Consider the following 13,885-nt stretch of genomic DNA (forward strand, 5'->3'; position numbering starts at 1 on the left):
CAAAAATAAAGCAAGAAAACCCAAAGCAGAAAAGAAAAAGGAGAGTGCTTCCTTTCTGTGTGTGAGAGACGGGACTATTTCAACAGCTGATTCCACCCTCAAAGTATACAGCGCACATAAAATAAATACAGGTCACAAAAATTAACAAATCATCATAACTGCCTAATACATCCTGGGCTGGCTGCGGAAAAACAAGATCATTCTGGATTTATATCTGTAAGTATGGGATTTCCTGGACAGCTAATATCCACAAACAATCAAACACAGGAGGAACACGGGGAAAAAAGGCCGCATTATTTCAAATTTGAGCTGGGAGTCGTGATTTGTAAAGGGCTGAACAGGAACTAGAGTTGAAATTTGAAGCAAGGAAATTCTTCTACTAGGTACTGATGGACATTTCTCTGTTTCTCTTGGCTCTGTACAGGTTTTTAGGTCACTGGGTTTTGAAATGTGGATGCCAAATGAGAATCTCACCAGCACAGAAACTTTGAAAAGGACAACTAACTTAATCCCTCAATTTAAATAAAATAATAATAATAAAAAAAATCTAATGATACTTCACTCAAGAGTCAGAGCTTTTTATGAGACCTGTTGCCAATATTAGTGTCTTGGAATGATCTCATCTTTCATCCTGGCGAAATTCCAACACACAATTTCATTAACCCAGGTACTGCAGGTGATAAAACTCATTTTTCCCTAAAGAGACAGCTAAAAAGTACCAGTTATACATTTATGAAGTACCAGCAATCAAAATTATGGATTTTCTAAAAGGTTTTTAACTACTTTTATTGAAAGGAAAATCGCTGTCTCAGACTTTTGTGACACTGCTGCTAATAATAAATTTTACCATTTAGACATGGCCATAATATGGTAGACAGTGTCAATAAAAGTATGGAGCAAAGATGATCCCTGTCTTTTAAGTAATGCCTTCTAATTACACACCGGAAATGATCACGTGAAGTACGTAACTAATGGCTCTTAAAAGAGAAGAACGCACAACGATGTATCTGTAGCGACACAACGTCCTGTATACATGATACTCCGGTACATGCAGACTTCACTGCACTGAGTAGACATTTACGAAATGTTTTCTCTAGTGCTTTCGAAGTCTACGAGAAAAAAATAAATTTAATATGCATTTTTGACAAAGGTCTGTTTGCTGGGGAAAAAAATGGGTTCAAAGGTTATTTGCTTCTTTTTCGAGCAAGGTGGTGGCACTGAGCCTGTTACCTTTGGCAAAATTGTTTAAACTTTTCCATCTAATATTCTATAGATCACTAGAGGGCACTGTGGTATTTAGGCCACTCTGACCTCTCTGAGTACTTGGAAAGGTCTTGAACTCCTGAACAATGTCAGAAAGGTGAAAGGGCGGACTTTTCAGGGGGATAAAAATGTGTGCCGGTCCCACCCACTTTTTATTTTTCTAAAGCAATTCAAAAATGCAGGAGAAGTACAAAAGTCAAATTCATAAAAATACTGAGCTCCTCTTAACGCTACTCAAAGACCTGTCACCTGGGATCTGAACGGGGACCAGCATCGTCCCTGTGTTCTTGAGATTTAAATGGTGAGGCTGGAGGCTTGGATCTGCACACGCCCGACATACTAGAGGGCTGTTCCCTCCACATGTGCTCCAGCCTCCTGCACTAACTGGAGGCGATTTCACTGCAGAACATTCAGGCATGCAAACCGAGAGCCACAAATGGTTTGAAACAATTTATGATATCCGGCCTCCTTCGACATGTATTAGCATATACCTGGTTTCTTTAACATACACTTTGTTTTTCCAAAACCACAAACATCGTTGCTGGAACTTCATGTGGAAGTGCTTAAGGGGCGGAAAGTTAACACCTTTGTGATCCTTGCAGCCTCACGGTGGCTGTTCAACAAAAGCCTCTTTGTCAAGGCTTTCTCGAGATGTTTTCTTAACATGTTCCAAGTAGTTTTAGGCAGGGAACTAAAGTAAACAAGATGTTACCATGATAAAAACACTTGTGAAAACATTACAGGGCGCACTTAGTAGTTTCTTTCACATAAAACTCTTCACAGTTTTGAGAAGTAAAATTCACAGAAAAAAAATTTTTTTTAAAGCCAATGACCGATGAAATGTCCTCTACTGTCTACAGTCCTCAACCTTTTGGAAGGGTCAGAGTTCTGTCCCATGGGCATTTCCCTCATTTTTCTTCTCCTAGGCTTCTATTAGAGCACAGAGCAAATTTACCTGGGTTTTAATAAACAATATACATTTGACCAACACGCACAGGCATTGTTTTGATCACTGTGCACAGTGTTCTTCTTCAAGAGAAAAGCACGAAAAATACAAACAAAACAAAAACAAAAATTCCTTTCAAATGGATACCAAGCGAGGACGCAAATTACACCCTTCTGAGATGTTACACAAATGACCACCAACAAGAAAAACTAGGGATAGATGGAAATATTTTCCCCAAGCACATAGGACTACCTTGTATTTGTGAAACTGGGTCTGTGCCTGATTTTACATTTGAAGTCAGAAACGGGAAAATGTGGTCATGATTTAACCTTCAAATCCACTCTCCACCTTGTCAGAGAATGATAGGAGCCCCTTTTGAAAAAGAACAAGGGAAGAAGTATAAATCCGTGTTTTCACTGGGAAAGGTTGTGTCTGCAGCCTGGTTTGAAGAAAAGCAACAAATGATCCAAGTGGGGACAGAATGGAAGAACGCGGGGAGCTTCACCTATCTGGAGAGGCTCGGGTTTGTTTTTGTTTTGCTGCTCCCAGAGGCTGGGAAGCAATGCAGGGCTGGAGGATTTCATTAGACTGAGTAGGAGCGCCTGCTGGTCTCAGCGCTCACAAATACAACAGTCACATGATAACTCGTGGTTGATGGGTTTAAAAAAAAAAAAAAACACCAACACGAAAACTGCAACTTGTTTTGAGAAAAAACAGGGAAATAAATGCATACAATGGACTGGGTATCTGCTGATTCTGATAAAGCGTCCCTCTGCTGGCTGTGGGGGAAAGACAACAGGATGGTTATTTGTACAGTATTTATCTTTGAAATCAAGGGCCCTGTGGTATACCTCACCTTGGGAACAAACACTGCAGAATGATCACAGAAAAGTGTCAAATCTCTGGGTTTGATTTACCAACAGTTATGATATTTCTCTCTCAGGAGGGAAAAAAGAATATGCCTCATTTTTAGACCCATGAGTCTCCCCTCCCTTCCTTTAACCTCCCTCTCTGTGAACACTGGCATTTTATTGTCAGATGGGATTTTTATCCTGAATAACTGATCTTGGCCTCTCTAAAAGTTATCTCCTACTAGCCTCAGCAACAGAGGATCAGAAAACAGCTACCACGCAAAGTCACTTTCCCCTTTCACACTGAGCCCTAAAAACCAGGTGGAAAGAGCCCAAGCCCATCTAAGTGTAAAAACTGTGGATGGTGAATGAGGTAACAGGGCAAGGCATGCATGGGTGTTTTCCCAAAATGTGAATAAATGTAAGGGCTCTGTGAATACAAACTAAAATAACCCAAGACAGCAATGGCTAAGGAAATGTAAAAAGATTTCTCAGCTAAAAACGTTATGACACCAACAAGTTTACTCCAGGTCAGAGGTCAGCATTCTAAACACCCATCCCTTACACACGGTCCTATGGTTGCTTTTACGCTACAAAAGCAGGGGTGAGTAGTTGCGAGAGACTGTACAGACTGCAAAAATCTACCCTATTTACTGTCAGATCCTTTACAGAAAAAGTTGGCCGCCCCTCGCCCCTCCATCACACTGGATTGTGTGGGACTTTTGGCAAGAAATTTATGGTGACAAATATTAAAGATTAGTCTCTTCTGACATGTTAATGTTCTGCACGGTTACAACATCTTCCCTAGGAATGCTCAGAAATGTTCGGATATTTAAAATTATCCCTCTTTTAAACATGTACTTGAGGGCATAGATAAGAAAAAAAGGACTGATACATTTTTAAAGAGTGCCTAGTATGGGTCAGGCACTTTATGTGATGCGCCTTTTAATTCTAACAACCTCGAGAGGGGGTCACTAATACTGTTATCCCCAACTACACGTGCGGATACTGATGCTCACACAGGCTGTGTGCCTAGCTCAAAGAACACACTGATACCAAATGGCTTCACTACCCCATCTGCCTTTTCTTCGAAGCTCTTTCTACACCTATGGCATGAAGTTGAAAACATATAGTTAATAAATGGTGATGCTTCTAACCCCGTGGTCGCAGGACTGCTTGGATTTGGATCTTCACTCCACTTCCTGCTAGCTGTGTGACCTTGGGGAAAATCACTTGACTTCTCTGTGTTAGCTTCCTTAGCTGTAAGTTGAGAGTAATACCTTAATATTATCACTGTTAGGTGGGGTGAGGATTAAATGGGTCATACAGCTGACTCTTGAAAAACGTGGGGGTTAGGAACGCTGACCCCTCCTCACCCCTCAGGTAGCAAAAATCCATGGGTAACTTTTGACACCCCCCCCCCCCAAACTGAACTGCTAATAGCCTACTGTTCATAGGAAGCCTTACCAACAACACACGACGTCGATCAACACGTTACTGTGTGTTGTTATGTATTATATACTATATTGCAATAAAGTAAGCTACAATATAAAGTATTAAGAAAATCCTAAGGAAAGGAAGTATTTCTAAAACTGTATTGTGTTTATTGAGAAAACAAATCTGCATGTAAGTTGACCTCCACAGTTCAAATCCACGTTATTCAAGGGTCAGCCATATATATAAAGTACTTGGAGCTGACCCTGTGGCACAGTTCTGAGTTGTTTAATTATAGACTCTTACTAGGGGAGCATAAAATCAGGGGATCAAAAGATAAGTGGGGAAAAAAATCTAGAACGCAACAACTAAGTCAAGGTCAGAGCAATGCTACATTTTGTTGACTAGAAGTGCCTTGGAGAATCCAAGTACTCCTAGTATCAACTTGCTTAAACCATAAGACTGTTATGTCCCTCTATAGAGTGAGAATGGAAAAGAAGAGTGAGCCCACAAGAGGTGCTTCCAGAATCTACAAATATGGCACACTTTGAGAAGAAATGCTTACAACATCACTTCTCATCAACAATGACTCCACGATGACATGATTCAAAGAGGCCATGTGGTTTCTGTTTGACCCACACGATATGTGGTAGCTCTTTCAGTCCAGTTCAATGGAAAGCAAAGTTGGTTTCACGAGAGCCAATCTGATTACTCTTTAGACTGCACACAGATGTGGGAGAAGCGAATCTGCAAGAAGACTAACTTATTTTCCACTACATTAAGCAAGACACTGAAACCTGAAGACAACTCTGAATTTCCCAGAGCTAAAATCATGCTGTAGAGGAAACTCAGAATCCTGAATTTGTCATATATGGCCAATCAATGGGTAACTCAAGAAATCATTAAGAGAGCAGTGAGTTCGAGGGTTTTTTTCTTTCACGTTCAGCATTTACTCTCCCATTTCTGGTTTATATACTTGTTTTTCACACTTGGGAGACAAATCTCTCATCCCTAACCCCCATGTGGTTCACGTGGGGCGAAGGGTGAACGTCTCTATGTGCTCTGGAGGTGGCCATGCGATGGAAGGAAGGCTGGCTACAACACTGTGACTGGCTCAAAGCTGGAACATGTGACTCAATCTGGGTCACTGGGTCAGGGGGAGCCTGCTCGGGGCTACTGGTGGACGACAGAAAAAGAGGTGCACTGTGAGATGGATCGACTTGTGGCATATAGATTTGTCGTCTTTAGTTCTACTTGGAAAGAGCCTGAGAGTGAAGGCAACACAGAAGAAAACCAAGCCAACAGACACAAAACCAATGCTCCAATAGGCTTGTTTAAGCTTCTAGATCCAGCCATGCTTGAGGCGGCTATCCCACTGGACTTCCTAGTTATAAGAGCCAGTTATCACTCCCCAACTCCCCCCTGCCGTCTTGGGGGGGAGGGGAGAAAGGGGTCAAACCAGGTCTGTAGCTTACAAGCGGAAGTCTTCTAACCAACAGAAGTCATTAAGTACTAAGAAATAAACAGGCAACCATGGCAGGTCCATAGTGGCTACCCAATCCACTGAGCAAACATGAACCAAGAACATGTCGCGTCACGTGCAAAACCACAATAATTGACAGATGGTTTCCTATAAAGATCCAGGCTCCAAATATCCTTAAAAGGCGATTTAAAAAAAAAAATTTCATTAGTCTAGGCCCCAATTTTCATGATCATTAGATTCTTTTCTTTCGTACGAGATTGGTTTAAAATTGTGCTATCTCATTGTAGGGGCACAAGAAAAAAATTACATATATATATATATATATATATATATATATATATATATATATACATATATATAAAATTGTCAGCTTAGTGATAAATGGACTTCTGATTTGAGGTTGAGGGTGGAAATACTCTGATTATTAACAACATTTTTTAAATGGATCATACTGAAAAACTGCCTTTTTCCCTTTGTGGCTCTAAAACTGATACACCAAGAATAGTCATAGCAATTGTGTATTTTTAAAGACTTTATGAAAATAAATCCTATTTACAGATGGTTATCAACCATTCTAGAGATAAGTGAAATTAGCACCAATGTATTTATCAAAGCTAGCACTGGTGAAGAAGGTGAAATCAGAATTTGAAAGTGGTTTCTGCCAAAGTCTTTTTCTCTCATTATCTAAATACAATTAGGCAAAAACAAAACAAAGATTTATAATGAGTGATTTATAAGAGAACAAAGCCCAATAACACAACTAGCTTGAATCAGAATAATTGTAAAGGGCTTTTGCTTACTTTAAAGTATCACTGCCCTTGATTGTTCATATTTAGGAACAAATTTTAGGCATCTCTTGTAAAAATTTTTTTTTTAAGCACTTAACTTTCTAATGACTACATAATGCTCATCAAGTAAATTATTAAAGCTGGGAAGCTCTGAAATAGATTCACAGTCTTCATGAATTAAAACACCATAACAGTGAAACTCCTTTCAGGTAAACAATGAATGGATCTTTAATGGTACGTTCTTAAAACAGTTGTATGCAGATCCATAAGGCTAAATACAGAGACTGCTTTAAGAATATACAGACCACACAAAACTAAAAACCTGTACACAAATCAGCTGTTTTCTATTTCTGGGGGCTTGAATGAGAGGGAAAAGCCAAAAGCAAAGACCTCCCAACTCCCAATCTATAAGCCATCACGAAGTCAGACATAAAGGAGTGATACATGTGCATATGTTCAGTTATTGCGTAATATATAAATATACTAAATACAATGTATTATTATATTCAGCCCATCTGCCAATGATTCGGTGATACTACCGATAAATTTATGGGGTGTCAATAACACAGGGCAGTTTAGTCTGAGATGATTAATCTATCATTTCTTTACAGAGATACTTTAGCAATGTTACAGACTTAAGTGGGATAATCCAAGTTTTCGTCATACTTTAATGGTAGAAATTAAAGTTACTCCATTCTCCCCATAAGGACAAGAATTGGAACTAAAGTCAACACCAGGATGGAAAGGTAGGAAGCAACTTGGCAGCATTTCCTTGGCACCCATTTCTTAAGTGTGTAAGTCATGTGTATAAAAATGAAGGGGACCAGTCACTAAGCTGCAACTGGCCGTGAAGTGACAGCAGTCTTGTAAAGTTAAGAGTATGTCAGTGACTCAGTATGCAGACCAATGAATACAAGTGAAAACTAAATTCTGGCAAATTTAGTACTGGGAAAATTTTTATTTAATCACTGTCATCCTGAGGAAACGGGTAAACGATAGACTCTTACCAAGAGCATCAAAACTACCCTTGGGTGAACCTCTTTTGCCCTTTACCATCTACCCTCCGCAGATTCTGGGACTATTCCTAGGACGATGTGCTAGCTCTTAGGATCTAGAGTCCATTCTCAAAATGGGGGTGTGAAACCCTCCATCAAAAAGGTATTTTATAAGGAAAAGCATGAGCAGTGGGAGGTGATAGCTATGTAAGAGAAGAAAGCGATATAAAATCATTCTTACTTCAGAAATGATTGGAAATCTTCGCACACTGCTTCACAGCCTGGCCACTTGCATACACCATGTCCGTAGAGAGGATGGCTATGGGGGTGCTCCTCGTGGGACAAACTGAAAAAAAGCACACACGCACACACACACACACAAAAGGACAAGAGAATGAATTTGTTGCCAAGAACCATCCCAACAGGCTTAAAAGGCAAGAGGAACCCACATGTCTGAAAGTGGACATGGAGAAATCTAGGGTTTCTTTTCCCCAGGCATTTACAAATTAATTCTGCATTGTTATCTAAAAGCAAGAGTTAAATTCCAGACTGTGACTAGTCCAATGTTAGAAATGTACCACCACGTATGAAAAGTGTTTGACAGGCTTTTGTTAGAGGCAAAGCTCTCTACTCAAACTGTGAAGGATTCTTTAAAAAGCTAGAATTTATCATTTAATCTACATAATGAAAATGATCAAATCTGTACTTGATTTTGAGATTCTCTTGCTGTTTTCTACCCAGGATATTATACATTTTCCTCCTCCCTTCCACTAGAAAACTGCTTTCACATAATTGTATGATCTTTTCACAAATTAATTTTATCAAGCACCGAATAGAGCAATTAAATAATTTAGCATCAAATAACTTAGCAAGACAAATATATCCAAGTAGATGATTAGCTTAAAAACACTAGCGACAGCAGGAAGATTACATCCCTAAAATTATAGACACCACGACTGAGAAGAAACTTGGCATGAACATAAGGGGTTAATCCTTCATTGGGGTTCCAATCAATATGTAATGATTTGACCACAAGGATCCAAGTCATGGGATGCTTTGATCCACACCATGTGGTGCTTGGGGAAGTGTATCTGTTGCACTCGCTGATGATCCATATTCTCAAATATTTTCTCTATTAGATTTCTGCATCCAGACTTCTTTCAGACAAATTATTTTTACAGTCATTTCCATAACCTTAGATTCCATCAAATAGAAATGTAAAACTAACATTGAGAGTTCTGTTTCATACTCAAGCACATTCTCTTCAAGGAAAGGGCTATTTTGCAACTTATTCCAGTGTCTGTGATTCTGAAGTTGAATCATGACTCCATACACATACACGCAAGCGCACACACATGTGCAGCTTGTAGATTACCACAAGGATGCGTATTCACATATTATCGATCGTTTCACATTCACAGAGCAGACATACACAAACGCCACTTGTCCCTGACTTACAATGAATCTGCATTTGGCATATTACCAACAGTTAAACTAAGGAGCACTAAGAGTAAACACACATGTGCATAGAACTACACCTTATCAAAGATCAATAGGTCTATCTATGGCTTTTAAATAATTATGTTGGAAATTTAACATAATTTGAAAAGAGCGATCAGCTTTTTTTTTTTTTTTTTTGCCTTTAAATAGAAAATGAATCTGGAAACCAAAAAAAAAAAAAAAAAAAATTACACAAGTTTTACTGATAAAGGTGCCCCTCATGAGAGAAAAGAGTAACACAAGTGAACGAAGGTAGCTCTATAATGAGAGGTACACAGCCCCGTGGCCAAAGGATATTCTCTAAGCAGTTAAGAGGGCAAAAGTCCACCGGACCAATGGAAAGGATTACTACCAATCCAAGATCATCTTCAGATTTTTTTTTTAATGTTTATTTATTTTTGAGAGAGAGAGAGAACCAGAGTGAGAGCAAGAGAGGGCAGAGAGAGAAGGAGACACAGAATTGGAAGCAGGCTCCAGGCTCTGAGCTGTCAGCAGCGAACCGGATGCAGGGCTCAAACTCACAAACCGCGAGATCATGACCTGAGCTGAAGTCGGACGCTCAACTAACTGAAGCCATCCAGGCGCCCCACATCTTCAGAATTTTTAAACAATATATTAGAAATGATGACCTAAGATGATGTTAGTGTAACTATTTTGGTAATCATGTCATGATACATGTAAGTCGAATCATTATGCTGTACAACTTATACAATGCTCTACATCAATTATATCTCACTAACACTAGAAAAATAGATATGATACAAAAACAGAATTTCAAAAAATTACTGACAATATTTGAAACTAAAGAGTCCTTCTAAGGACTGAATTCTCAGCTATTCTGAGGGAAACCACTGAAAATGAAAACTATTCCTATCAATAGCATAGAAAGAAAAAAAAAAACCTAACCATAGTTATGTTCTTTACCAACTTCATTAAGATTAATTAAAATATTTTCATAATGTTAAAATTTTTTATATCTATAAAAATATATAATACACATTTTTCAGAAATTGAGGCATGAAGATTTCTATCACCCATTTATAAATATTTTCAAAAATGTTTACTGAGGGAGAGAGAGCATGCACGTGTGAGGCGGGAGGAAGGGCAGAGAGGGGAGAGACAGAGGATCCAAAGCTGACTCTGCACGGTCAGCAGAGTCAGATGTGGGGCTTGAACCCACGAACCGCGTGACCACGACCTGAGCCGAAACTAAGTCAGAAGCTTAACCGATTTAGCCACTCAGGTGCCCCTCGTCCTTTTATATTTAACCTAATCTTGTTATTAAAGAATTTCTGTTATCGACTAGTCTTCAAAATCCTTATTTACTAAAGCAAAAAGCCCACCATAAACCATCTTAGCTCTAGTTACATACTGAAATTGGTCAAACCATCCCTCTATTTTGGACACTGAGACTCCCTTCGTGTTTCATACGCCTATGAACAATGTTAAAAATAAAACTTACCAGGTCAAACATCCCAGTATATAACTGATTTTTACAAGATGCATTCAGAGAAATGGAATGAGTCAATTAATGAGTACTCAGTTTTAAAATTCACTATGAATATTCTATCAAGTTGCTCTCGAGAGATGCTGCATGCCGACTATGTTCTTAACCATTATACATACTTTGTGTAATTCCTTAAGTTGGAAACCAAACGCCTAACTGGTTAGGGTTTAAAATTAATACCACTAGTTAAAAACTGCCAACGGTTATTCTTCTGTGCTTTTTTTGTTAAGCGGAGAGTGTCCTGAAACTAACAGTATGAAAGAAAATGGTAGGTGTTTGCTGGAGGAATTTATGATTACAAATAAAATATACATGATTTAACATGGGCTCTGCCATCCCTTCTCCCCCGACCCCATCTCTCTGCTTTTTGGTTAGGTTATTTGTGAAGGCCCCGCGGCCTGAATAAAAACTACTCTGCTCCAAGAATTTATTTTTAGTTCAACTTGGTATCCTTATTTTTCAAAGTGAGAACAAAGGACTGTCCACTAAGACTTTATAGAAAGACAAGGCTCCCAGAACTAAAGAAACCCAAAACCCTCACACACATGTACATAGTTACATACTCAGAATACCTCTTGAAAACTTGCCTCTACATTAAAACAACATTTACTATGAAAATAAGATATGCTCTTATTTTCCTAAGTTCACACAGCAATAACGCTGAGACGGCTACTAAAGAAAGTCCATTCCCCTGCCACCCTATCCCCACTCCACACGGAATTAACCCACCCTAGATAATAACACTGTTAACATCTGGTACGTTATTGTGCTTTTTCTTCTAACACATCACTAGTTTATGAAAATGGAAACATACTATATACTGCCACCTGTTTTTCATGTTTGATATATAATTCAATACTTCTATTTATTTTGTGCGTCTCACAGATACTTTTATTCATGCTGTGAAGGAAAAAATACTGTTTTAAAAAATTTTTACTTATTTTTTGGGAGTGGTTTGGGAAGGGCAGAGAGAGAGGGTGAGAAAATAGAAGCAGGCTCCAGGCTCCGAGCTATCAGCACAGAGCCCGACACGGCGCCTGAACTCACAAACCATGAGATCGTGGCCTGAGCCGAAGCAGGAAGCTTAACCAGCTGAGCCACCCAGGAGCCCCTGAAAAAAAAGCACTTCTAAAAGTGTTCAGTGATGGATGTTCCACAACGCAGCTTACTGCAATTTACAGCCAGACTGGTGTTCCCAGCTAACATGTGTTCCAAGTAAAGCTGGTTAATGACGACCACGAGCAGGTGTAGGACTGGAAACTTTGAAATCTTTACTTCCTTTTTTGAAAAATTAATAAATTGATTAATTAAGAGAGAGAGAATAGCTCAAGTAGGCTCCACACTCAGTGCAGAGCCTGAAGCAGGGCTTGATCTCATAACCATGAGAACACGACCTGAACTGAATTCAAGAGTCCGACACTTAACCGACTGAGCCATCCAGGCTCCCCTAAATCTTGACTTCATTTATCGGCACTCCTGATTCCACAAAAGATGAAACCCAATCAACCCCATTCCTAACCAAATGTCCTGGTAAACTTAGGTACAGTAGGGCTTCATGGGGATCCAAACATTTTTAATAAGGTTTTGAAGCATCCTGGTGCGCAGGACCACTGGCTCAGGCCACCATGACCTGCGTGGCCAGTGAGTATAATTGGATACTTTTAAATACATGGTTGTCTGAAATAAAATGCTAGGCTTTGAAAGGAAAAGAAACAGGCTGGCAGTAGTGCTCTGACAGAGCATCTCTGGAAAAACCCGTAAGGAACCACACTGTCAGAGGTGGTGAAGAAACGGAATTTTCATCATGTCACGTTTGAAGTTTTTATTTTATGCACTGTAGGAAGGCTGTGCTGTTCGACTTTTTTTTCATTTACATGTATGAATACATACCTATATGTGCACACATGACAAAATCAAGTGCTACTCAGGACTCAACTTTGAGACTGCCATCTTCCTTGACAGTGGCACAGCAAAGCACACAGCATGGGTGGCTGAGTCCAGCTCCTGGCCTTTCAAGCATGCTGTGTGGTATACCAGCTGTACTTGTGAATGGGAGCTTTTCTGTTTCACTAGAAATGTGGAACAAACATTTATATTCTGACTTCCTTTTGGGATGGGCAAAAAGTGAAAGAAGTGAAAATGAGTAAAAAATGTTTTTTAACTTGAATTATTTATAGATGTTTATAGGCTGAAACATGGTGGAAGACGGCAATCCAAGGACCCAACGGTCAGGTAAAATCAGTGAGCCCAATCATTTCAATAAGCTGTCCTAGGTAAACTCAGCAACGTTTTGCAAAGTATATACTTCCGGAAAGCTGCCAAAGCCAAGGATGAATAAAGACATATTTGGTTTTGAAGGGATTTAAAAATGTTGGTTCAAACTTAAACTTTCAAAAATATAGAGTCAACTTTTTAATAAATTATTTTTTACTACAAACTCCCAGGTTAAAAATCCCAGGGGCAGGGATTGCATCGGACTCATCTCCACACACTCACATAGGACATGGGCTCAACAAATGTTACATGGATTCAGGAATAAGAGACAATAAATAATTATGCTAGGCTATTGGATTTTGCTGTGGATGTATCATTCACTTAGTGTTTGCCTTTTTTTTTTTTTTATTCTTGAAGGTGAAGGCCAGAATGATGCCTATCCACTCGAGAAAACAGGGTTGTGACACCTTCTTTTATTTAATTTTACTTCTAATAATATGAAATACAAATAGTGTGCAGTCCAGAAAAGCCAGGTGATTTAAACTGCTCTTAATAATCCTTGGTATATAAAAATTAAATGTTTTTTTTAACACGAGAACAGTGACAGCATTTCAGATTAGAGAGAACCAACTTGCCATAAATACGATTACATATAAGTATGTAATAACAATTCCTGACCTTACATGATATCACACACAGTATATGTTCTTCTGTATGGTGTAATGGTGTCATTTTCAAAGACATTTATTTAAGAGTTTTTCCTATTTATTCTTCTTATGTCAAAGTATACCCGCCAGAGTCCTAACTTCAATACAGACTTGAGCCTCTGAGAAGATTTTTTATTTTATTTTTTAAATGTTTATTTATTTCTGAGAGAGAGACAGAGCACGAGTGGGGGAGGGGC

General features: G+C 39.0%; 1 protein-coding gene across 13 annotated transcripts in view; it reads right to left on the reverse strand.

Moving 5' to 3' along the window:
• FOXP1 (forkhead box P1) overlaps positions 1 to 13,885 on the reverse strand; it is a 506,962-nt gene that overhangs the window by 49,362 nt on the left and 443,715 nt on the right. For all 13 annotated transcript variants that reach the window (XM_060633752.3, XM_060633758.3, XM_060633761.3 and 10 more), the window contains one exon: positions 8,002 to 8,106. In XM_060633752.3, coding sequence (XP_060489735.1) covers positions 8,002 to 8,106 — 105 coding nt within the window. The remainder of the gene's footprint in view (positions 1 to 8,001; positions 8,107 to 13,885) is intronic.

The sequence above is a fragment of the Panthera onca genome, chromosome A2 (assembly GCF_046562875.1).
Source record: "Panthera onca isolate mPanOnc1 chromosome A2, mPanOnc1 haplotype 2, whole genome shotgun sequence".
NCBI classification, from domain to species: Eukaryota; Metazoa; Chordata; class Mammalia; order Carnivora; family Felidae; genus Panthera; species Panthera onca.